At 41.5% G+C, this 25,389-nt stretch overlaps 1 protein-coding gene across 2 annotated transcripts in view; it reads left to right on the top strand.

Moving 5' to 3' along the window:
- Nucleotides 1-25,291, top strand: part of Bltp3a (bridge-like lipid transfer protein family member 3A) — a 70,309-nt gene extending 45,018 nt beyond the window's left edge. For both annotated transcript variants that reach the window (XM_071613477.1, XM_071613478.1), the window contains 13 exons: nucleotides 1,276-1,362; nucleotides 1,862-2,032; nucleotides 2,606-2,745; nucleotides 3,086-3,227; nucleotides 3,480-3,673; nucleotides 3,868-5,315; nucleotides 12,848-13,044; nucleotides 16,862-17,013; nucleotides 17,100-17,250; nucleotides 19,242-19,504; nucleotides 20,056-20,164; nucleotides 20,292-20,398; nucleotides 20,782-25,291. In XM_071613477.1, the coding sequence (XP_071469578.1) occupies nucleotides 1,276-1,362; nucleotides 1,862-2,032; nucleotides 2,606-2,745; nucleotides 3,086-3,227; nucleotides 3,480-3,673; nucleotides 3,868-5,315; nucleotides 12,848-13,044; nucleotides 16,862-17,013; nucleotides 17,100-17,250; nucleotides 19,242-19,504; nucleotides 20,056-20,164; nucleotides 20,292-20,398; nucleotides 20,782-20,907 (3,287 nt within the window). In that variant the 3' untranslated portion in view covers nucleotides 20,908-25,291. The remainder of the gene's footprint in view (nucleotides 1-1,275; nucleotides 1,363-1,861; nucleotides 2,033-2,605; nucleotides 2,746-3,085; nucleotides 3,228-3,479; nucleotides 3,674-3,867; nucleotides 5,316-12,847; nucleotides 13,045-16,861; nucleotides 17,014-17,099; nucleotides 17,251-19,241; nucleotides 19,505-20,055; nucleotides 20,165-20,291; nucleotides 20,399-20,781) is intronic.
- The last annotated feature ends 98 nt before the right edge of the window (nucleotides 25,292-25,389 follow it).

The following is a 25,389-nucleotide window of genomic DNA, read 5'->3' as shown; positions in this document are numbered from 1 at the left end:
TATGCCCATAATCCCAACAACCTGGGAGGCTGAGACAGGAGGTTAACTAGTTCAAGGCCAGCCTCAGCAACTTAGGCCCTAAGCAACTTAGTGAGACCCTGTCTCAAAAAGTAAAAAGGGCCGGGGATGTAACTCAATGGGAAAGCATCCCTAGTTCAATTGCCAGCACCAACCAACCAACCAAACAAACAAACAAAAACAAAAACAAAACAAAAATCTAGGGGAGGTCATTATGAAAAAAAAAAAAAAAGTTGAGAAACAGAAATTCTGGTGTAGGTGTTTTACCTGGTAGGAGGGTGATTAGTCCAGAATTTGGGATGGCAAAATCTAGATTGGAGGAAATGACCTACTTGTTGAAGCTATCCTGGCTTATTCCTAAAGATTGCATGGTGATTCCTTTTACTCATTTCTGTGTTGTTTTCTTCCCTCTTATCGTCTACTAGTTACAAGTAGCATCTATTAGTTACAAGACTAGATACAATCGTAGAGTACAGGGTGGAAGTGCACAAAAGGGTGGACCACATAATGTGTGGAAGAAATAATTTCTACTTTTACAGTTTTTTAGTCTAATTAGATAAGGTAGAAACATGGGAAGTTCATTCATTTAGTAAGAATTTAACATAAATTCTAAGGTAAACATAATGTAATTTTTGACTTGCTGATAGAAATTCCAGTTTACCTACAAAATAATATATTTTTATCTTATAATGTTCCATGTTTCAGTGTTCCATGGTATTTTGTATGTACAGCATATAGCGATTGTCTAATATCATAGCTTTAGCTATGAGACCGGGATATGAAAAGAAATAATATGGGTATTTTTGTGTGTGGGGAGCAGAGGAGGGGAGCAGGGAGGATCTGGTTATACTTTTCCAGATGTTGTGTTGAAGGACAGTAAGACTAATGTTTTTAGGGTTGGGGGAACCAGTCAGTCCAGGTTGTAGAGTGGGTCTGTGGGAAACCTAGTATTAGAATTCCTGAATCAATTTTTTATTTTCTTTGGCTTTTCTGGAAATCTGGCAGCCAGTTACAGAGACAATGGAATATACTTTATTATTTTTTTTTTTTGGATCTTCTAGAGCATGTCCATGGGCTATTGCAGCTTAACAGAAGAAGGCTGCAGGCTTGCAAGTCACCTGGCATCATGTCCTTTCAGCTGCACTGTGTTCCCAGCTGGGATTTGGAGGTGGCTCCAGAGGACTTCTAAGTGCTTCAGGTGGTAGTTAGGCTTCTTTGTTCCTTCCAGTGCTATTCACCTGTATTTTTCTTTCATAGGTATCTCTGCAAATAGACTCATGGGTGGTGCCATGCAGCTTACCTTCCGCAAGATGGCATTTGACTACTACCCCTTCCACTGGGCAGGTTAGGAGAAATCTGAATGGGGTCAATTCTAGCATGGCCCAAAATATTGAGGGAAGATTCCTGGTTTCATTCCTGACTGCCCAGCAGGAGGGTTCCAGGGATTACGGCACATACTCAGAGGTGTCAGGGCATCTTTTGGAAACTTGGATGATCTGCTCTTGTGATGGAGGAGAGGAAGTTGGGGGTGGAGCAGTGCCTGAGATGTTGCTTTTGATTCTCCCCTCAGCCCTAGATCTCCACTAGAGTTAGATCCTCTCTAGTAATCCATAGTTAAGGATGGCAGCAGTCAGCTACTGCCCTTAAGGATCCTTAGGAAAAATCACATATGGAGTCCAGATGAACTTGGGAGCTCTCACTGGATAATATTTCCTTATTTCAGAGTTCTAGATTGGGAATGAGGGGTCAGATTCTACACTGTGATTTTTCTGACAGGAAGGGAAAACGGAAACATTGGATCATGGTCTTGGGCTAAAATCTTTCTGCTTTTTTTGTTGTACAGGTGATAGCTGCAAACATTGGGTACGGCACTGTGAGGCCATGGAGACCCGAGGACATTGGGCTCAGAAGCTTGTGATAGAATTTCAGAGTAAAATGGAGAAGTGGCATGAAGAGACCGGTCTGAAACCACCTTGGCACCTGGGGGTAGACTCCCCTTTCCGGAGGAAAGCAGGTAAAAAACTGGAAGACTCCAGTTCTTAGCCTCTTAACCATTCACCTTGGAATAACCAGTGCAGATAGAGCAGTGGAGTAGCTAGTTAAACCAACTGTGTCCCGCGGAGTGACATTAGTGACTTTCTTTGTCCTCAGGGATAGCTGTACTGTTAAAGAGAAGTTCTCATCATCTCTATTCAGAAAGCTGTTATCCCCAGGTATAGTAGCACAGGCCTGTAATCCCAGCTACTTGGGAGGCTGAGGCAGGAAGATTGTAAGTTTGAGACCAGCCTGGGCACACTGAGACCCTGTCTTAAAACAAAACTAAAAAGGACTGAGACTGTAGCTCAGTGATAGAGCAGCCCTAGGTTCAATCCCCAGAACCGCAAAAACAAAAACAACACTGTTACCTTGGTCTGCAGGAAAACATTTTGAGTTCCATCCAGTTTGTGCTTTTTTTTTTTTTTATTTTGCTCAGGACCTCAGCCTTCAGAGTCCCTGGGACCAGTCATGCACCACCATGCCCGGCTTACTTTTCTAGTTCCATTAATAATGAGAGTTGACAGTATATCATTTTCTTATTTTTATTTAGATTCTCTCTCTAGTCCTCGAAAGAACCTTCTTGAGAAGTGTCCCTCTGGGGGACGTCAGGCTGCTTTTCGGCCTCCGGCCTGGAATCGCTTACGCTCTAGCTGCATGGTTGTACGAGTGGATGACCTGGACATCCATCAGGTGAGGAAGTGGGGAAACATGTTTGGAAAGGGCTGGAAAGTTCATTTGGAAGGCAACTGGAACAGTGTGACCAAAGTTGTAGAATCCAGGGACCATTTGCCTTATTCTGGGTAGACTGACAGTGGGGTCTTTTTGAGCATAGCTACTGAGAAAAGGACTTGTCCCAGCTTTCCTTGGAGTGCTCTACTCAACCACCTGCTGAAAAAACTACCTTAGGGCTAGTGGAAGGCGGAGAGAGTGCCTGGAATATGTTTGTGCCAGGCTTAGGCAGGATAGTTGAGGAATTGACTTCTATTCTGGGGACTGCTACAGATGCTAACAGTAAGTTGTGATTGCTTAGGTTTCTACAGCTGGACAGCCAAGTAAGAAGCCATCTACACTCCTTTCCTGCAGTCGCAAACTCCACAGCTTACCCACTCAGGTCTCTGCCATTCATATTGAGTTTACAGAGTATTATTTCCCAGATAATCAGGAGCTTCCAGGTGAGCATCGGGACCAGCCATTTCTTTTGTCTAGCTCATGCTCTTCACCTTTTTCAGACTCAGGGCCACTATGTGTATCCTCATTTGTTATTAAGAGTTTAGGTATTTGAGTTAATTTTGTATACCTTTGTTAAAATCTGCCCTGCATAATGTGTATCTTTGCTGTCTTGATTATAAAGCAAACATTAGCTAGTAAGTAAGAGTCTAGCTGCCACTTCATACATGATGATTCTTTTCCTCTCTGCTTTCCAGTTCCCTGTCCCAACCTCTACATTCAGTTAAATGATTTGGCATTTACTGTGGATCCTGTCAGCTTGCTCTGGGGAAACCTCTTTTGCCTAGATTTATACCGTAGCTTGGAGCAATTCAAAGCTATTTACAAACTGGAGGATTCAAGGCAGAAAGATGAACATCTGGACATCCGACTGGATGCCTTCCGGTTAAAGGTAGGGAGAGAGTAGGAATTTTGTCCCCTGTGGTAACCACAATTGCATTTTTCTCTTGGCTGTTATCCATAGTTCTTCTCCTCATGGAAGTAAGAAAAACAGTTTCCTGGCCCAAATGATCCTTGGCATGTGTATTAGTGGTGGGTTGTTGAGATACTCAGAGAGTCATTCTGAATTGTGTTTTTTCTCTGAAGGTGAGCTTCCCTCTGGAGAAGAGAGAGCAGGCAAAATTGCATCGTCCCCAGGCCCTTGTCTTCTCTTCATCAGGGATGATTGCCACCAATACACGATATGCCCCACAATGTAGCTGTCCAGATCTCCAGACTCTCTTCCGGGGTTTTGCTGCTGCCGAGTTCTTCCATTCTAATTATGATCGCTTTCCCAAGGTTCCGGGTGGCTTTAGCCTTCTGCACATGCTGTTTTTGCATCATGCCTTCCAGATGGATTCCCGCCTTCCTCAGCCTAGTACCCTCCCTCCCCAGAGGCCTAAGGCTTCCCAGGATCTCTGGTCCATCCACTTCACCCAGATCTCCTTGGACTTTGAGGGAACAGAGAACTTCAAAGGCCATATGTTGAATTTTGTGGCCCCCTTCCCCTTGTCTGTTTGGGTCTGTCTACCTCTCCGCTGGCAGCAGGCCCAGGCTCGAAGGCTCCTTTTGGCCTCGGAGGGGAGGTTGAAACCATCAGCCAGCTTTGGCAGTCCTGTTCACTCTGAAGCCCTCATCCCTGATTCTGTGTCCCATCAAAGGTCAAAGACTGAGCATGATTTGAAAAGTTTGTCAGGCCTTACAGAAGTCATGGAAATTCTGAGAGAAGGCAGTGATGGTGTGGGCAACAAAGGGCCTGTGACAGAGCTGGAGGATGCAGCAGATGTCCATGTGCTTGTACACTCCCCAGCCCATGTCCGCGTGAGGCTGGACCATTACCAGTACTTGGCTCTGCTCCGTCTGAAGGAGGTGCTGCAGGAGCTTCAGGAGCAGCTGACTAAGGATACAGAGGCCATGACAGGGTCTCCCCTGCAGGACCAGACAGCTTGCATTGGTGTGCTCTTTCCCAGCGCTGAGGTGGCTCTACTCATGCATCCTGCCCCTGGGGCTGTCGATGCTGATTCTGCAGGTTCAGACACCACCAGCCTTATAGATTCAGAGCTGTCTCGTTCAGAGGATCGGGAACTGAAGTCTGATGCCTCCTCAGACCAGGGCCCAGCAAGCCCCGAGAAGGTCCTGGAGAATAGTAGTATTGACAATCTTGATGCATCTCATGAGAGGCCTCAGAGCAATGGAGAATTGCAGGACTCAGATCCACTTCCACAGCAGCTGTCAGGGAAAGGCCACAAGGCAGTTGAGTCCCTCCAGGCCAAGAGACTGAGCAGAGCCCAAGCCTCCAGCTCACCAGCTGCATTGAAGTCCACAGCTGGCAGGGATACTGCTGTGAACGGACAGGGTGAGCCTGTTCCCTTGAAGAACCTTGAAGGAGAATTGTCGAGTGCTATTCACATGACCAAGGATGCCACCAAGGAGGCTCTACATGCCACCATGGACCTCACTAAGGAAGCTGTGTCCCTGACTAAGGATGCCTTCAGTCTGGGCAGAGATCGAATGACCTCCACCATGCACAAGATGCTGTCCCTGCCCCCAACCAAGTGAGTGGTTCTCTGCCTCCTTCATTCACTCCATCTCTTCCTCTAGTTCTGACCCTTCGGCCCAAGGCTTCCTATTATGTGCACTTTTATGTTCTGAAGCACCACATAGTCCAGGAGAATGCATACATGGGCCCATTTAATGGGCAGTTTTCAAGTCATTGTTTATTGCTGCTTAAAATCAGATTATCTTCTCTTTCATTAATTCATAATTATTAATAACAGATATGTTATGATAACAATAGCTGGTATCTGTATAATATTCTTCTCAGTGGTCTTTCATGTGATTTTTTTGTTTGACTTGATCCCCTGTATCAGCTTAGTAGGATAGCTACAGACTTTTTTTTTTTAGTTGTAGTTGGACACAATACCTTTATTTTATTTATTTATTTTTATGTGGTGCTGAAGATTGAACCCAGCACCTTGCACATATGAGGTGTACGCTCTATCGCTGAGCCACAACTCCAGCCCAGCTACAGACCTTTTTATCCCCTATTTATAGTTGAGGAAACTAAAGCTCAATAGAGGATGTGCTCATGGATTCTCTCTATCTTGTTAGTAGAAAAACTGGGGCTTTGGACTTGTTCTTTCTGATACACCTTACCAACATCTGCCAGAGTAAGAAGAAAGCAGCAAATACATTTTTTTTTTTTTTTGGTACTGGGGATTGAACTTGGGGGCACTCGACCACTGAGTCACATCCCCAGCCCTATTTTGTATTTTATTTAGAGACAGGGTCTCACTGAGTTGCTTAGCACCTTGCTTTTGCTGAGGCTGGCTTTGAACTCTCAATTCTCCTCCCTCAGCCACCTGCTGGGATTACAGGTGTGCACCACTGTGCCCAGCTAGCAAATACTTTTTGAGCTCTTATTGTGTTGTAGGCTCTGGGTTAAGTACTAGAGATACAATAGGGAGAAAACACAGAAATGTGACATTAGAAGAGGAGAGCATTATGAATTTTCCCATGGGTTCCTTGTGGATTTAGGAAAGACAATGAAGTAAAGGAAATCTTTGTTGGGACACTTTGTGATTTAGAGAGCATGGTATGACGATCAGTGGCATTAGAACTGTTTTTCGAAGTGAATGTAGTGAATTATCTTACGTGGGTCTCTTAGGATTGCCTATGAGTATCTTCCTGCTAGGATAGATTGCCAAGGAGGAAGAAGAGAGGAAAACTTAAAGGGGTGAGTGTTGTAATAATATTAGATTGAAGTATTTTGTGTGTCAGACATTGTCCTACATACAATATTAATCCACTGAATTCTTGTAACAGTCCTAAAAGAAAGATACTAATATCACTCGCCATTTTACAGATGAGGAAACTGAGGCTCAGCAAGGTTAAAAAAAACTTGCTCAAGATTTATACAACTTGTGAGTGGTGGGGCGAAGACTGAAGGTGCTGCCTTTTCTAAATGGAGACGTATAAAGGAGATGGGGAAAATTAAAATGATCACAGGAAGATGTGTGATAAAAGCTCTGGTGAAACCGACAGTGCCTTCCTATCTGTCCAAACCCATGGCCTTTCCTCAGTCTGCCCTTTCCTGGACTTCTCTGCGGCAGTTAACATTGCCGGGCAACTCTTCCTGAACATTTTTAACCCTGAGAAGTTCCCTGTTGATGCTGATGCTTCCACCAGGACCCACTTCTCTAGGGAATCAGGTTTTCTTGTTTCCACATGTGGACTGTTTTAGTAAATTGTTGATTTCTACATTGAAAATTACTGCAGTTACTCTCATTTCTCTGAAGGATTCTTTTTTTTTTTTTTTTTTGTCTGCTCTTTTCTTTTTGTCCTACAAATGTAAATACTTTCAAGGTTGTCCATATTCTGAACACTTTTTTTTTTTTGGTATTGGGAATTGAACCCAGGGATACTTAACCACTGAGCCACATCCCCAGCTCTTTTTTTTTCATTTTTATTTTTTAAATTTTTTTAGTTGTCAATGGGCCTTTGTTTTATTTGTATGCGGTACTAAGCGTCAAACCCAGTGCCTCACGCATGCTAGGCAAGCACTCTGCCACTGAGCCACAACCCCAGCCCTCTAGCCCTTTTTAGTCTCTCCAGGTTGCTCAGGGCCTTGCTAAATTACTGAGGCTGGCTTGGAGCTTGTGATCCTCCTGCCTCCGCCTACCAAAATGCTGGGATTACAGGCATGCGCCATCATGGCTGTTATGATCACTTTTGTCCTAATTTTTAGTTTTTTAATTATAAGAGTGATCTGTGCTCATTGTATTGAAGATGTAGGTGATAAGAAGAAAGGAGAAAATAGAGATAGCTGCTCTTGCCAGGTGCAGTGATGCACACTTGCAATCCTAGATACTCAGGAGGCTGAGGTGGGAGGATTCCAAGTTTGAAGCCAGCCTCCACTAGTTAGCAAGATGGTCAGCTATTTACCAAGACCCTGTCTTAAAATAAAAAATACAAAGGACTGGGGATATAACTCAGTAGTAAAGTACCCTTGGGTTCAATCCCCAGCACACACACACAAAAAAGTTGCTATTTACATTTAGGTCTATTTGCTTCCTGATTTGTACACCCATCTAAATCTGTGTGCCCATGTGAATGCTTGTATATGGACACAAATACTGTTTTTACAATAGGATTATATTATTTCTACAACATTGCATCCTGCTTTATTCACTTAATGTTTTATTGTGAATATTTTCTCATTTATTATGTATTTGAATACATGATTTTTAATTGCATTATTATGTTCTATCAAATGTATATATTATAATTTATTCATCCATTTCATTATCTATGGGGTCTGTTAGTCTGTTTCCAGTCTTTCTCAGGTAGAACTAATGCTGTGTTTAGTGTTCTTATTTTTGTGAACCTTACTCTGCATATTTGTATGTATCTAAATCTCTCTTTAGAGTAAAAGTCTGTAAGTGATACTGGGTCAAATGCTGCAAATATTTTTAAGGTTCTTGATGCATTTGCCAGACTTTAGAAGGTTTGTATCAGTCTATGCTTTTGAATATTTTCTCTTGGTTATTTTATTCATCTCCTTACGTCTGCTGTAAGCTTTTTTTTCTGTCCTGAATTCCTTCCTTTCTCCTGCTCTTCATTTAAAATTGTCTACTAGACAGTTGGATCTCTCAGAGGTAGCTGCTCACATGTTTGAAACTGATTTCGTATCCCTCCCCAGATCAGTTCTTTCTTCTTTGGATAGTAGCATTCTCCTGCTCATCCAGCTGAACATTTTAGTGCTTTGCCTCTTAAAACTAATCTGTCTTGTTCTGACCGTAATTCCTAAATGAGTGGTTTTTAAAACTGAGTGTGCATCAGAATCACCTCAAGTCCTCATTGAACAGGTTGCAGAGACCTGTCCCCAGAGCTTCTCATTCAGTAGGTATGAGATTGGGCTGAGATTCTGCGTTTCTGAGAGGTTCCCTGTTGATGCTGATGCTGCCACCAGGACACACTTCTCTAGAGAATCTCTTATCAGCTTTTCCTGTCTGTTTCCACATTGGACTGTTTTAGTAAAGTGTTGGTTTCTACATTGAAAAAGCCACGTTAAACTTCCTAAAACACAGGTGTGATTTTTGTGATTTTGTCATTTCCTTACTCTAAAACCTCTAAGCATTTTCCTTATGCCTTCCTGAATTTTCTTTGAATTTTTTATTTTTTTGTGGTGCTGAGGATGGAAGGAACCCCAGGGCCTGATGAATGCTAGGAAGGCGTTGTCCAACCAAGCTACACCCCCAGGTCCCATTTGAACTTCTTAGTGTAGCATAGTCAATTATGATAAATCCATGTGTCACTTTACAGTTTTCAAAACACTTTAATATATAATTTTTTAAAATAAAATTTGTATTTAGGAGATGGGATGATCTGTGTTCTTTGTCTCTTGAATTCAATGAATGAGATCCATTGACAAAGGGTGAGAGCAAAGTAACAGCATTTATTAAAGTAATAGAAAGAAAGCAGAGTGAGGTATGGTGGCAAAAAAATGCCTGTAATCCCAGTGGCTTGGGAGGCTGAGGTAGGAGGATTGCACATTGGAAGCCAGCCTCAGCAACTTAGTGAGGTCCTAAGCAACTCAGTAAGAGCCTGTCTCTAAATAAAAAACACAAAAGGGCTAGTGGGGGGCGTGGTAGTAGCTCAGTGGTAGAGCGCTTGCCTAGCATGTGTGAGGCACTGGGGTTCATCCTCAGCACCACATAAAAAACTTTTTATAAAGTAAAGGTATGGTGTCCATCTACAACTAAAAATTAAAAAAAAAAAACTAAAAATAAAAAAAGGGCTGGGGCCGGGTGCAGTGGTGTACTCCTGTGATCCCAGCGGCTTGGGAGGCTGAGGCAGGAAGGTTGTGAGTTTAATGCCAGCCTCAGCAAAGATGAGGTGCTAAGCAACCCAGTGAGACCTGTCTCTAAATAAAATACAGAATAGGGCTGGGATGTGGCTCAGTGGTCAGGTGCCCCTGAATTGAATCCCAGATAACCTCCCCCCCCCAAAAAAAAAAAAAAAAAAAAGAAAGAAAGAAAGCAGAGCTCTTGTAGGGGAGAAGCCCGAAGGAGGGTTTGAGGGATGTCTGTTGTCTAGGGGTTTAATATAACAAGGTTAGAGGGGAGTTATTTTTTTATGTGGCCTTGGAAACCATATGCTAGAGATTTTAAAGAAGTGTGTCTTTGAGTCCAGTTACACCAGGATATTATCAGGGTGCTGCTTTGCCTCAGGGACTGGCTCAGGATTCAGGCACATACCTTCAGGCCCCAATGGAGTCACCAGTTACAATTACAAGTTGTCTACTCCATTTTTTAAACTCCTGGTGTGGGGGTCCTTGACCCTGTCTGTTTAACACATTTCTGTCTCTTCTTCTTACTTAGAAGCATTCAGAATGTCAACAAAACAGCTGCATTTTTTTTCAGTTATAGAGTGGTATTCAGTTAATATAACAATTATTTCATATAAGCTACATCAGGGACAACTAAAGATGAAAAACTATATTGTCTCCATATCGAACTAATTTGTGGTGTGTAACAACAAAAACCTGCTTTCAATTCCATGCTAGTGTACATCCCCCATACTGTACCAGGCAAGGTTAGCAGCTGTTGAAAGTATTACCAAGACAGTGCCACCGAAAGACACATTTGGTAGTATGTTAACTATATACTTACATTGCAATTTTTTTTCTTTAAAAGGAATGAGTTTTGTATGGTTGGTGTTAAACGCTTTATAGACAAGGAAAGAAAAAAAAAAAAGTAATTCCTAGAACCAACTTGTTTATCATCATCATCTTCTACACCTTCCTGATCCTCTTGAGCGTTTTTAGCCTTGACAGCTGCCTTTTTGCTGCATCAGACTTTCCTTTAGCTTGGTAGGCAGCAGTGTCCTTTGTGTGTTTTTCCTTCAGCTCAGCTGCTTTCTTTTCATAAGACTGCCTGTTGTCGGCAGCAGTGTGATTCCGCATCTCTCCCAGTTTCTTTGCAACATCGGCAATGGTTAGGCCAGGATGGTCTCCTTTGATTTTGAGGTGATAGAGCTGAACAAGAAGACTGATGGAGACCTCCCTTTAGAAGGGATGTAGGCTTTCATTTCTCTTTCACAATGGGCCTTTTCCACCTTTGCCGTGTCTTCAAATTTTCCTTTCTCCTTAGCAGACATGGTTTTTTACCTCTCTGAACACTTCTTAGAAAACTCAACTGAAAGTCAACTGAAGTAGCCCAGGTGCTGCCACTGCTGCTACTTTTTTGGTCCTGGGGATTGAACCCAGAGGTGCTTGACCATTGAGCCATGTCCCCAGCCCTTTTTATTTTTTTATTTTGAGACAGGGTCTCTCTGTGTTGGTTTGGACCTTGCTAAGTTGCTGAAGCTGGCTTTGAACTTGTGATCCTCCTGCCTCCTAAATTGCTGGGATTACAGGTGTGCACCATTGTGCCTGGCCGTCCAGATGCTGCCTCTTGTGATCCTTCTGGCATGTTTTCATGAAGAATGCATATGATGACATTTTGCCTCACAGCCTCTTTGGATCTTCTTTGCCTGTGTTTAGTTTAGTTTGAGACAGAATCACCCAGTGCCCGTCCAGCTCTCACTGGGCTGGGTGCTGTCTCTGTGAATCTCAATGTACTAAAATGGCTGTGAGACGTATATAATCTTTAGTTTAAGCTGCAATTTTTTTGTGGTAAAGTGAAGAGCACTTACAGGGAAGTTAGGGGCTTGGGGTTTTTCATAATAATACTTTCAACTGGGCATGGTAGCACATGCCTATAATTCCAGTGACTCAGGAGGCTGAGGTAGGAGGATCACAAGTTCCAAGCCAGCCTCAGCAACTTAGAGAGACCCTGACTCAAAGTAAAAAAATAAAAGTAAAAAGGGCTGGGGATGTGATTGAATACCCCTGGGTTCAATCCCTGGTACCTAATAATAATAATAATAATAATACCTTTAATTGTGACCATGGGTCCGACTGTTCATCTGTAAACTGGGAGGGTGGGATTAAAGGGTCTTTAGCTGTTTCTTTTCAACTGTCATGCCTTTCTAGCTTTATCTTCCATTGCTCTCCCCAACAAAACCTCCCAGCAGCTGGGCTGCACACTTCCCAGTCTTATTTTGCCTCAGGCTCTGTGCCTTTGTGCTGTGCAGGAGAGGAGTGCCCTGTTCTGTTTCACAGTCCTTCAGGGACCGCCTCAAATGCCATCTCCTCCCACAAAGCCATTCTTGATTTCCTTCTCATTTCTTTTCCTCTTTTAATATTGTCTAGCCTTAGGCTTGTGTTTCTGTCCCTCTCTTTATGTCATGTATGACAATCCCTATAAAATTTATATGCATAAGTCTCTCTCCTAATAGATCATAAATTCTTTTGAGAACGTCTTATTCATCAATTTGTCCACCCTACACTTCTTCCTTGTGCCTAGTACTGTGGTACCTTGCTTACAGAAGCTGTTCAATGAGGACATGTAGAATGGATGCTGGTGGCTCCAGGTGGCACCAGTTTGGTAGGTAGATATTGTCTCTTATGTATGGGATGACCCTGAATAACTTTGACATTTAATGTTGATTAGCTGCTCACACACCTAAACGTACTGGAATAAGGTAATTCAGAAGGGCCAGTGGGTGCAAAATAACTTCATCTTTTTATAGCAGCTATAAAGTTTTCTCTTCACATTACCTATTTGAGCTGAAGGGGAAGCATATTGCTGGGGTGGGAACAAACATATCTTCAAAGCCACATTTGTGGGTTTTGTTTTTCTTTTTTAAATTTTTTTGTATTTTTTAAATTTGTTTTAATTAGTTACACATGACAGTACAATGACCTTGACATATCATACATTTGAATCAGATGGGATGTAATTTCTAATTTTTCTGAGTATACAGGTTGCAGAATCATATTGGTCATGCAGTCACGTATATACACACAGTAATAATAATGTCTGTTTCATTCTACTATCCTTCCTATCCCCCCATCCCCTCCCCTCCCCTTCCATCAATTCTCTCTGCCTAATCTAATGTAACGCTATTCTCTCTTTCTCTCTCTCTCTTTTTTTTTTCTCACATCTTCATACATGTGTTTTGTTTTTATTTTTCTTAACAGGGAGCCCATGGCTAAGATAGATGAGGGCCCAGCAGCCCCAGTGGGTGGAGGTGCTGCCCGACTCCGCTTTTTCTCCATGAAGAGGACAGTATCTCAGCAGTCATTTGATGGTGTCTCATTGGATAACAGTGGCCCCGAAGACCGGATTTCAGTGGACAGTGATGGCAGCGATAGCTTTGTGATGCTCTTGGAGTCTGGTATGTGGGAGCAAAGTTGCCTAAATACAAAGGGGTTCTCTCTGCTGCCAGTATTAAAGCCAGCGGGATTCAAGAGGAACAGAGATTTCATAATATATACACTTTCTTAATCAAAACAAAAAGGAGAGAAAAAATTTAGTAGATTTGTGGCTCTGGCTTTATCTCAACATCTTCTAGGTTATTACTTAATACTTGACCTTTATCACAGAAAGGGATTCAAATCAAAGGATAAATCACTAGTCTTAGAACTATGTAGTTATTTTGGGGATCAGTTCTGCATTTGTTATCAGTGGTGTGAGTTTTTTTTTTTTTTCCTTCAGTACTGGGGATTGAACCAAAGAGTGTTTTACCACTGAACTATATCCCCTTATCTTTTTATTTTTTTATTTTGAGACAATATCTTGTTAAATTGCCTAGGCTAGCCTTAAACTTGCAGTCCTCCTGCCTCAGCCTCTAAGTCACTACGATTATGAGTATGTGCCACTGTGCCTATATAGTTTATTGTTTGAAAGTATTTAGAAGCTTTTTTTTTAAGAAGCTTTTTGTCTTTAGAAAATGAGTAACTTTTAGGAATTAAATCTATCTCCTCTAAAAGTTACACTGGTTCTCTTAGCTTATTGACTTAAAATGTCCCTTGAGGGCTGGGGATGTGGCTCAAGTGGTAACGTGCTCGCCTAGCATGCGCGGGGCGCTGGGTTCGATCCTCAGCACCACATAAAATAAAATAAAGATGTTGTGTCCACTGAAAACTGAAAAATAAATATTAAAAAAAATTGTTTCTCTCTCTTTAAAAAACAAAAACCAAAAAACAAAAAAAAATCCCTTGAGACCCTTGAGAGCATCTAAAGAGAATGTACTATTTCTTCCTTTATTTATTTATTTTTATCAGATATTGACTAATTATAGTTGTACATGTATGGGGTACAAAGTGATGCTATGACGTGCACAGTGTCAAGTTTTGCATCGAGTTAACTAACATATTCATTATGTCTGGTCTAACTGAAACATTGTGTCCTTTGACTAACATCTCTTCATCCCTCTACTAGCCAGCCCCTGGTAACCAGCCTTCTGCTTTCTGATTCTTTGTGTTAAATTATTTCAGATTATACATGTAAGTGAGAATATGTGGGTTTTGGCTTTCTGTGCTTGGCTTATTTCATTTGGGCGGATGTTCTTCAGGTTTCTTCAGATTGTCACAAATGACAGGATTTCCTTCCTTTGTAAAGCAGAATAGTATTCCATTGTATACATGTACCATATTTTCTTTATCCATTCATTAGTTGATGGGCACATACAGGTTGATTCCATAACTATCTCTTGTGAATGGGACTATAGTAAACATGGAGTTTAGATATACCTTCAACATGCGATTTCAAGTCCTTTGGATATATACCCAGAAGTGGTATTTCTGGATCATATGGTAACTCTATTTCTAGTTTTTTTGAGGAACCGCCATCTTGTTTTCCATAATGTCTGTATTAATTTACATTCCCACTAATTACTCTTTCACCTGTTTCTTATCTTTGTACCCATGATTGAACCCAGGGGTGCTTTACCACTGAGCTATATCCCTAGCCCTTTTATAGTTTTATTTTGAGAGGAGGTCTTGCTAAATTTCTGAGGTTGGCCTTGAACTTGGAATCCTCCTGCCTCAGTCTCCTGAGTTGCTGGGATTACAGGTATGTACCACTGTGTCTGGCTCTTTCATCTTTTTGATAATAGCCATCTGACAGGTGTGAGGTGATACCTCATTTTGGTTTTAATAAGATAATGCTCTGTTTCCTAAGGTAGGTTGTGCATACACATGTTTACTTTGTTTTAATTATTTTTAACTTTGGAAAGATTTAAACATGTATAAAAGTAGACAGAATAAAATATTGAACCCTCATATGGCCATTGCCTTGCTTCAGCATTAAGAACTCATGGCCATTCTTGTTTAGTATATACCACTACCTATTTCCCTCCATCAGATTTTTTGTCCAGCACTAGGGATTAGACCCAGAGGCACTGTGCCACTTGTGCTATGTCCCCAGCTCTTTTGTTTTTTGAGACAGGATCTCACTAAGTTGTTGAGAGATTGGTCTTAAACTTGGGATCCTGCTTCAGCCTCCCTAATAGTTGGGATTAAAAAGGTGTGCACCATTGCTCCTGGTTCATCCCAAATTATTTTGAAGCAGATCCCAAACATATAATTTTTATCCATAAATATTTTCAATTTATGCATTGAAAATATTGTGGTACAGTGCCACATAAAATTGTGGCAAAATATACATAAAGTTGACCGTCTTAACCCCTTATGAATGTACTGTTCAGTGGTGCTGAGTACATTCTCACTGTCGGGCAACCATCGCCATCATCTGTCTCCAGACTACTTTTTACCTTGCTCATCTGAAACTCTGTACTCATTAAACATTTATTCCTCATTCCTGCCTATGGCACCCACCATTCTACTCTCTATCTATAAATCTGGGGAGTTTAGATACCTGATATTAGTATTAGTTATATAGTGTTTGTCTTTTTTGTGATTAACTTATTCTACTTAATGTAATACCCTTAAGGGTCTTCTTTGTAGTCTTCTTGTTGGCAATAGTAAATGTCAGAATTTTTTATTTGTTTTAATTAGTTATACATGTCAGTAGGATGCATTTATGCACTTTGATATATCATTCACAGATGGGATATAATTTCTTATTTTTCCGAGTGTACATGTTATAGAATCATATTGGTCACGTAGTCACATATATATACATAAAGTAATAATGTCTGTTTCATTCTACTGTCTTTCCTATCCCCACATTCCCTCCCCTCCCCTCCCCTCCCATAACTTCCCTCTACCTAATCTAAGGTAATGCTATTCTTCTTTAATGCCGCCTGCCTTATTGTGAATTAGCATCCACATATTAGAGAAAACATTCAGCCTTTGGTTTTTGGGGATTGCTTATTTCGCTTAGCGTGATTTTCTCCAACGCCATCCATTTACTGGCAAATGCCATAATTTTATTCTTCTTTAAAATTGAGGAAAATGTCCATTGAGTATGTATACCGCATTTTCTTTATTCATTCATCTATTGATGGACACCTATTTTGGTTCCATAGTTTAGCCATTGTGAATTGAGCTGCTACAAACATTGTGGTGGCTGCATTACTGTATTATGCTAATTTTAAGTCCTTTGAGTAAAAACCTATGAGTGGGATGACTGGGTCAAATGGTGGTTCCATTCCAAGTTTTCTGAGGAATCTCCATACTGCTTTCTAGAATGGTTGCACCAATTTGCTGTCCCGCTAGCAATATATGAGTATGCCTTTCCCCCCACATCCTCGCTAATATTTGTTGCCTGTATTTTTGATAATTGCCATTCTGACAGGAGCGAGATGAAATCTTAGTATAGTTTTGATTTGCATTTCTCTAATTGCTAGAGATATTGAACATTTTTTCATATATTTGATGATTGATTGTATTTCTTCTTCTGTGAAGTGTCTGTTCAGTTCCTTAGCCCATTTAGAATTTTCTTCCTTTTTAAGGCTAAATACTCTTCTATTATATGGATGTGCCACGTTTTATTTATCTAGTCATCCATCAACGGATAGATTACTTCCATTTACAGATTTTAATACATGTGACCAAATAACCATTGTTGAGATTTTGAAAATAAGCAATTATTTCTTAAATTAATCAAATATCTATCTAGTCTTCAAATTTCTAGTTATCTCATAAGTGTCATAACCGTTTTGTTTTTACAGTTGTCATTGTTTTTAAAGGTTGTATTCAACTAGAATTTTTTGACTTTTGAACTCTCTTGTTGTCTGTCTCACACAGAATCTGGTCCAGAATCTGTTCCATCAGGATCCCTTCCAGGTGTCTTGGATGATGCTGTTCAAGGGAGCCCTGTTGTAGATAGTTTTGTCCAGCGTTCTCCAGGGGCCAACAGTTCAGTATCACCCAGTGGTGAGGACCTCGTCCTTCATTCGGTTAGCTGCTCCACTTTCTTAGATGTAAAGGGTAGGCTCTGGGTTGGAAGTGTGGGACTCAGAACTCAGGGAGTTTCCTTTGACAGGTCTCAGTTTTGGTTCTGAAGGTGAATGAAGTGTCTGTTGGGATTGAGGTACGTGGTGAGGACCTGACTGTAGCCTTGCAAGCAGAGGAACTGACCCTACAGCAGCTAGGCACCGTGGGACTCTGGCAGTTCCTACAAGGACAGTGCCCAGGTAAGGACGGCTGCCATTCTAGCAGAGCTGGTAAGTTTTGTCTAGGGCAACCAGAGGTTAACTGGCACCTGTTCCTGTGTTCTAAGGGCAGCTGCCCTAATGCCAAGCTCTTAGTCCTTTTCTTCAGCACCCATTAGAGGGAGGAAAAAACCCCAATGAAGTCTCTTTAGGTATAAACATAAACACAATAATGATGAACCTCTGCACGCATACCTAGTTTAATAAATACACAGTACATTACCTTTGAAGTCCTGGAGCCCCTTTCCTGAATCTTTCTCTCCACTGTCCCTGTGTCCCTATGTTGTCATAGGTAAACACTATCCTAAAATTTGTGTTTATAATTTTCTTGGTTTACCTTTATAATTTTCCACATGAGTTTATATCAGTATATTATTTAGCTTTGCAGGTTTTTGAGTTTTTTCCAAGTGGAATCACAATGTGTGATTTTGTTGCTTGCTTCTTGCTTCTTTAATAAACTATGAGGGCTGGTGTTGTGGCTCAGTGGTAGAGTGGTCGCCTAGCACATGCGAGGCCCTGGGTTCAATCCTCAGTGCCACATAAAAACAAATAAATAAAGATATTGTGTCCAACTAAAAAATAAATATTAAAAAAATGATATTCTTGAAAGTCTATGTTATTAGCAATAGTTCATTCATTTTCACTACTATATAATATCCTAGTATATAGATATACTATCCTTCTCTCTCTCTCTCTCTCTTTCTTTTCTCTTTTTCTTTTTCTTCTTCTTTTTTTTTGCAGTACTGGGAATTGAACCCAGGAACGGTCTACCACTGAACTAAACCCTAACCCTTTTTTATTTTTCACTTTGACCAGCTCTCTGGCCTTGATCTTGAAATCTTTCTGCCTCAGCCTCCCGAGTAGCTAGGATTACAGGCATGTGCCATCACACTGAACCCTTTTGCTTTTTAAAAACAGCTTTATTGGGTACAATTTGCATAGTAAAAAATTCTCTTTTTAATTGTACACTTCAATATATTTTAATAAATTTATGGAGTTGTATAACCATTATCACAACCTAATTTTAGTGTATTTCAATCACACCCCAAATATCCCTTGTACCCACTCACTAATTACATCCATTTGGGTTATTTTTCATTCTTTTGGTATTTGGAATAGGGTTGCTATGAACATCCTTATATGTGCCCTGGCGTATGGGTTTAAGAGTTTCTCCAGGGTTATATTCCTAAGAATATAATTTCTAGATCATTTGGGTAGGTGCAACTTCAGCTTCACTAGATCATGCTACATTATTTTTCAGAATGGTTATCTCAATTTGCAGTTTCATAAATATGTAAATTGTTCCACATCCTTGGCTAAATCTGAGATCGTTTTTTATGGAGTTTTGGAGAGATGAACATAGACTCTGCTTGACTTTGTCAGTGAGAAATGAGAACAAGACTTCAAATTTAGTAGAGTTGAGAGTGTTGTTTCAAGAGCTTTCCCTTAGCCCTGGCCTAGTATGTCAGATTCAGAGGAGGCCAGTTTTTTGTTGGTCCTTTGCCTTTCTTCCACCCTGAGGGGCATTTAGCAAAGTAGCTCAGCCTGAAGCGCTCTTGTTGACCCTCCCACCTCTGCCTGCAGTCTAGCTCACAGTGAATATTATTTTTCTTGATTTAAATTTCACATAAAGCATGTTACAGAGGGGAAACATGATAATGGCTGGTCACAACTCTTGTTTACTTTCTACCACAGCAGCACAGTGATGAAATGCGGGAAGCTTGACCCTGAAAAATCTGACCGTAGTATCAACTGTATTTGAAATCAGACCACCTGACTTCAGTCTTATCCTTGCTGCTTACTAGTTGTGCAGCTTTGGGAAAGCTATTCTCTGTGGCTTAGTTCATTCATCTATAAGAGGGAATGATGCTAACACTTTTGGCATAGGGTTGCTATGAATGGTGAAGGATGTAAAGTGCTCATAACAGTTCCCAAGTTAATTAATATGTTTTCCTTGTGTTTCTTTGCAAAAGGTACAAGCTTTCAGGAATCCTCAAGTTTGAAGACTGACAACATCAGGCCAGCCTTAGGCCTTCGCTTTGAGGTGGGGCCTCGTGCAGCTGTTCATTCCCCACTGGCTGCACAAAATGGCTTCCTGCACTTCTTACTTCGAGGCTGTGATCTTGAGCTGCTCACTTCGGTGCTCAATGGCCTGGGGCCCTTTTTGGAGGATGAGGAAGTCCCAGTGGTGTTCCCTATGCAGATTGAGCTCCTGAACTCCAGTATCACACTAAAGGTGAGAGGACTTGGGTGTTTGCCTTAAACTTTGTCAGGCAAGAAATTCTGGTAATGACAGTTGTTATCATTTTCCCTTGACCCTGTAAAATGTAGTGAGGTTCAGGTGAGGAAATGCATATTAACGTTTTCTGTCAGTGTTTTAGTAATATATATATTGAAGTAAAAGGGCCTGGGTTGGGCTGGGGATGTAGCTCAGTGGTAGAATGCTTGTCTGATTATGTGTGAGGTCTTGGATTCCAACACACACACACACACACACACACACACACACACACATGGGCCTGGGTTCAGGTAGGGAGAGAAACACTGTCTCTAACTCTAACCCTGTCTTCGGCATAAAACAGAACCAGGCATAAGCTTTCAGGTTATCTGATCCTCAGTTTTGTGATCTCCAGAATGGGACTCAGTTATTTCTCTCATACCTTGCAAGAATATATGGAGAACCAGTGGCATGAAGTTGCTTTAGACTGAATGGTAGAAGCATGAGTTGTGTTACCTCACTTGCTCTGAGCTATCTGGGGGCATCATGTGGTCCTCTCTTTCCTGCAGGATGATATCCCCCCCATCTATCCAACTTCCCCAGGCCCTGTCCCCATCACTGTGGCCATGGAGCATGTTGTGCTGAAGAGGAGTGATGATGGCGTGTTCCACATTGGTGGTGAGTTGGGCTCATCAGCCTTTTGACCTCTCTGCCTTATTTCCCCCCATAAGTGAATAGATGACAATCAGGAACTGTGGTCATTGGCAGTAGTGTTTTCACTTAGAACCTTTACTTTTTTCTCCAGCTGCTGCTCAGGACAGACCATCAGCTGAAGTACCTAAAAGTGAGAAGAAGCAGCCCCTCAAAGAACAGCTATTTCTGGTGCCCACAGGAGAGGTTTTTAGACAACAGGTAAGGACCCAACTGGACAGAACCTTCCCATAAACAAGTAGGGGCTGTACTTGTGAAAGTTAAGAAAAGCCAGAGGGCTGAAAAGCTTGCTTATGTTGTGAGCACCTGGGTGGTTCGTTCTCCTGTCCCCTAGCAGCAGCTTCTGGAATTGCTGGCCAGAGGACGTAAGCCAGGAGCTGGAGGCGAGTGGTTGCTGTCCCTGAACTGATGGACGCTGAAAAGGGAGTTAGGTTCTTGGAGGAGATCTGGCTGAGGTCTCTTGATCAGTGACTTGGCCTGTGGATTTTTCTGCTTGAATTCTTCCTTCCTGCTGTCTTTACTGGCTATTATTGCAAGGTGATATTACCATATTCATTAACTGTGAACTGCTTATTATTCCTCAGGTGAATGAACTGCCTACCCTACAAAAAGAACTTATAGAAACTAAACAAGCATTGGCCAGTGCTAACCAGGATAAAGAGAAACTTCTTCAGGAGATTAGGAAATATAACCCCCTCTTTGAGCTCTGATAGCAGAGGCTGAGCCGTCTGTGCCAAGGAGAGAAGAGATCACCAGCAGTAGCACCACCTGGGACAGAGGGCGTCTTCCAGCACTGGAATGATCCGCTGAGGATGCAAGAGGGACCGGGTGTGCTCTGTGCACGCCTCCTGGGTGCACTTTCCGCTAGCTTTTCTAGCTTGGATAGAGGATAGGGCAAAGCTTGACTGCATCCCAGGAAACTGGGGTCGCTTTGTACGTGGCTCAAGCATCATTTGTTGCCTGTATAAAGCTAAAGCCTTTTGGCCTTCTGCACACTAGGTGGAATCTTCTCCACACGGTAGGGCCATTTCATTTCTTGGTTTCATGGTGGAGATTTTTGCTTCCTTCACAGCCTGTGTGAACAATTGAAAGTACCCATTTCCTCAGCCACCCACAGACCCACCAAAGATCTCGTGTCCCAGAGCTTCCTGCAGCAGACCTGAAAAGTTGTTGACCAGAACTTTATAGTGGAAGAGAACAGGAAATAGCTCAGCAAGGGGAGGGTGGGTAGAGAGGCACAAGAATAAGGGAGACCCGGACTCTGCCTGCTTTGGAATGGGAATCAGGCTCAGATCAACTTGGCAGATGTTACAATCAGATTTTTCAGGGTCAAGCTTCCTTTTGTTGTAATTTCATCATTGTGATGCTGTGGAAGAAAGTAAACAGCAGTTGTGACTAAGCCATATCATCTTTCCTTTCTGTAACATAATTTATTTGAAATTTAAATCAAGAAAAAAATGTTCACTCTGAGCTAGGGTGAGGGCAAGATGAGGTACGGTAAATATGGGAGCCCTCTAGGCTCCTGAGCCCTCCAGGCTCCTGCCCCTCTTCTGCAGTTGCACCTGAGAAGTCAACTCCTCTGTCTTCCTGAGGTTCATGGTCATCTTCTTTCCCAGCATCCTGATTTTGCTCACCTGAGCACTTGGTCATTTGGGAACTGAAAATGTGTTTAAATCTTAATTAACATAAACATCTCAACCTGTTGCCTCTCACTTCCCTCTATTACTATGGCTTTTAAAAATCATGTAATTTTGATGTAAGTAAAAAACAACAGCAGCAGCAGCAGCAGCAAAAACCCCCCTCGATATATCTGGATTTCCCTTTCCTAATTCTTCAAAACTCTGCCTTCATCCATACCTCTGTGGTATGGTTCAGGCTGTGTCAATTTGACAGAAGTATCAGCTAACTCACCTTGATTTAACAAGATGGTAAAATAGTGAAGTAGTGATATCACTGAATTCTTAATTAAACATAACCTATTGGAAGAGAAGTAAATGGTTTCTTTTATAGGAAATCATGCTTGATTTATATACTCTGGTTTTTTGAGGATAAAAAGAAACATGGGAACAAGATCTAATTTGTTGAGACTTTTAAGGACTTTAGTTAAATTTCTCCACTAAGGCAAATTTTAAAATATCAGTTACTATCAGATTGTGGGAATTTGTCATTCTTGGGACAGAAATTAAAGACTTGGGACTAAAGAAACATTTTTCTGGAGAGAATGTTAGCAGGGGAAGTTTCCTAAGGGTCAGTGATTGGTTCAGTGTTAAGATTCTTATAAACGACCTAAATGTAGGTCTTGACAATGCAATAAAATGTTGCCGCTTCCATACAATAAAAGGTAGACCAGAAGAGATGGAGACAGACGACAACAAACCCTCACAAAGTCATGGACAGATCACAACTAGCAGGGCTGTGAATACTCAAAAAAGTGTCAAGTGAGGTTTGGCACAGTCAGTGTGAGGGAATGGGTTTCTGAAGAATGTTCAGTTGATGGGGCGGTGAGCTCAGGAACGCCAGCAAAGCACTGCTGAGCCGGGGATCGATGTGCTACAGTGGCCCGAGCCTAGCTCCTCAGCATGACCAGGAAGGGGTGCAAACACCACTGTACCTCATGCAGACTGTGGGTACATCTTAAATGATCTGTGTATCTCTAGAGACCTTATTTATCAAGGATACGGTGAAGGGAGGAAAGGTCCAGAGAATAGCAAAAATATTCTGCATGACACATCTTTTAAGATGTGGACTGTGTTCAACAAGAATGAAAACAGAGTGTTTGCTCACATATCCAGGCGGGAGCAAGGATCCAGTCCTGAAATTCTAGCTTTAAGGCTCTGCCTCATCACCTTGGTTAAAAGAATTGGGAAACCTGATTGTTTTAAGAAGGGTCACCTGCAGAATCTAAGTGTGAATGCAGAAGGCTTAAAAGGAATCCCTGTACGATTGTCCCCCAAAGGGAATGATGTGAAACTGGGGCTGTTCTGTGATCAACAACTGAGAGGTGACATCCCTCCTCAAAGTCCCTGTAGTGCTTTTTTCAAGGGCAGGACGTTGAGCTGAGTAGATCACTAGTCCTCTCAAGTGTGCATTTCTGATGTTCTTGGAGGAAACTAGAGGGATGAGATTCAGTAGCCAGAAAATAGAATTATTCAACCTCAGGCTCCCCTGAAGTCATTTAAAATCACATTCTGATTCTCTTTCTCTGCTTCCTGCCTTGCCCTCCATATTCCTCTGGCATCCCTCCATGCAAAGATGTGTCTAGTAGGCATTGCTTGGTATACCTTTGCCTTAAGCTTAAAGTAGAAACACATCCAGCAAGTACCAAGGCTGACCTCTTAATGGCCAGAGCTGTGTGTTTTCTGGGTTCTCTGAAGGAGTCTGGAATTCTTGTCCATGTGATAAATGGAGTCTTAGAATTTCTGACTTATGTGGCAGCTTGGGCCATTGTCTTGAAATTACCCCTCAAGAAAATGTGGTAGGATTCATTATTCGTTGGAATTTTAGTAAAAATTATCTTGTGTAACTTTATACTCTTATTCATTGGGTGATGATAACCTTTTCATAATGAAGTATGACCTAGTGGTAATCTTCAGAATAAGTTCAAAAGAAAATAACAAGGAAAAAGTAGTGTCAGCCCTTTTGAACTGATTATGCTTTCTGCTTTGGAACTGCAAGACTGAACCAGAAATAATAGTACCTCAAGAAAATGTCGGGAGGATAGCACCACCATCCCTCAGAGGCTTTGGCTACTGCACATCATCATTTCAGCTGTGGAACAACTATATTATCTGTGATCATCAAGATTTCTTGTTTACATGCAGGAACTGGGGATAAGCTTTAGGGCACACAGACTAGAGTGTAAATCCTCTTCACTGGGCTGCAGGGACGATTGGCAATCTCAAATTGTTTTCAACTCACTGGAATAATTAACTTAGATTTTGATTTTAAGACAGGAGTGGTTCTATTCACGTGATGGCTGCTTTTTGCTGTATATTTCATTTGACCTTCATTTTGCCATGGCCTCAACCTTTGTGTCTCCTTTTCCATGGTTCTGAAAGCATGGTATCTATGTGGAATATACTAGGGATAACCCTCCCCCAACATACCCCATAACTTAAATGCTTCCACTTAACTAATGCACACTAATTCTTCCTTAGGGGGAAACAGAGTGGTAGAAGATAGTTTGAAGTATTGCCAGATGGGAACTTTCCATTTCAAACCTTTACACTAGGGATTTTCCCCCCATTAACTGTTTCAGAGACTCGGGTGTGATGTACCATCCTTTCAGAGACTAGGGCCTTTTGCCTCATTGTTCCCCCAGCCAGAACCGGAATATTCCATTCATTTCTGGTAGGATAGCACAGTAGATATTATGGAAAGTATTTTGTTTCCTGTGGCACTAGGGGAAACACTCGGACAACCTGCAATAGTGAGGCCTTGCTAAGTGGCCGGACTTTGATTTTCCTTACTTGTTATTTATCGTTTCAGCTTATCCAATATCTCTAATGGTGATAGGTAAAGTTCCTATAACTGTTTAAAAAAAATTTCCTGTTAGAGTGGAAAGACGTCTTTTTACTCAGTTTATTCATTTTTAGTCAAGATTTAGCCTGACTTGTAGCATTTCTTTGTGAAGAAATGTCTTCACTGGCTAAGTATGTGCTTAAAGCCGTGAGTTTTTAATGTAAGATACTAAAAGTCAGATGTGTCCCAGTTCATAAGTTCAAGCTGTTTCCCCCACTCAGGGTGCTAAACAGAATTGGAATCTTAAAGTCATGCTCAGGAAAGCTTTGAAAGACAACAGCCTCAAAATCCTTCTCCCTATGACACTGAACGGTAGATGTAAAGAATTCTGGGGGATTGCCAAGTACATACAGTGGCCTTATTACTGCTAATCACTGTCAAGGAAAGGTCACTCGCTCCATTCCCCTCTGTTTGAGGAAAACAATGAGAATGTATGCAACAAACTGGAATCCTGGTCAGTATTGGGAAATTTTAATGTTGCAACATCTAATCAAACCCTGAGTGTACTGGTTCTGTGAACCATCTGGAAAAAAAAAAGCATATTAAACTTATTAAACGATATTGTTTGTGGCATACCTGTTTATAGGAGTCTGATTCACATGGGCTTTCTTACATGTTTTTTTTTTTAACAGTGTTTGAAGTACTCTTGCATGATTTAAAAATTATACTGG

The sequence above is a fragment of the Marmota flaviventris genome, chromosome 6, assembly GCF_047511675.1.
Source record: "Marmota flaviventris isolate mMarFla1 chromosome 6, mMarFla1.hap1, whole genome shotgun sequence".
Taxonomy (NCBI): domain Eukaryota; kingdom Metazoa; phylum Chordata; class Mammalia; order Rodentia; family Sciuridae; genus Marmota; species Marmota flaviventris.
The sequence above is the reverse complement of the archived record's forward strand: the minus strand, read 5'-3'. Positions and strand labels throughout refer to the sequence as shown.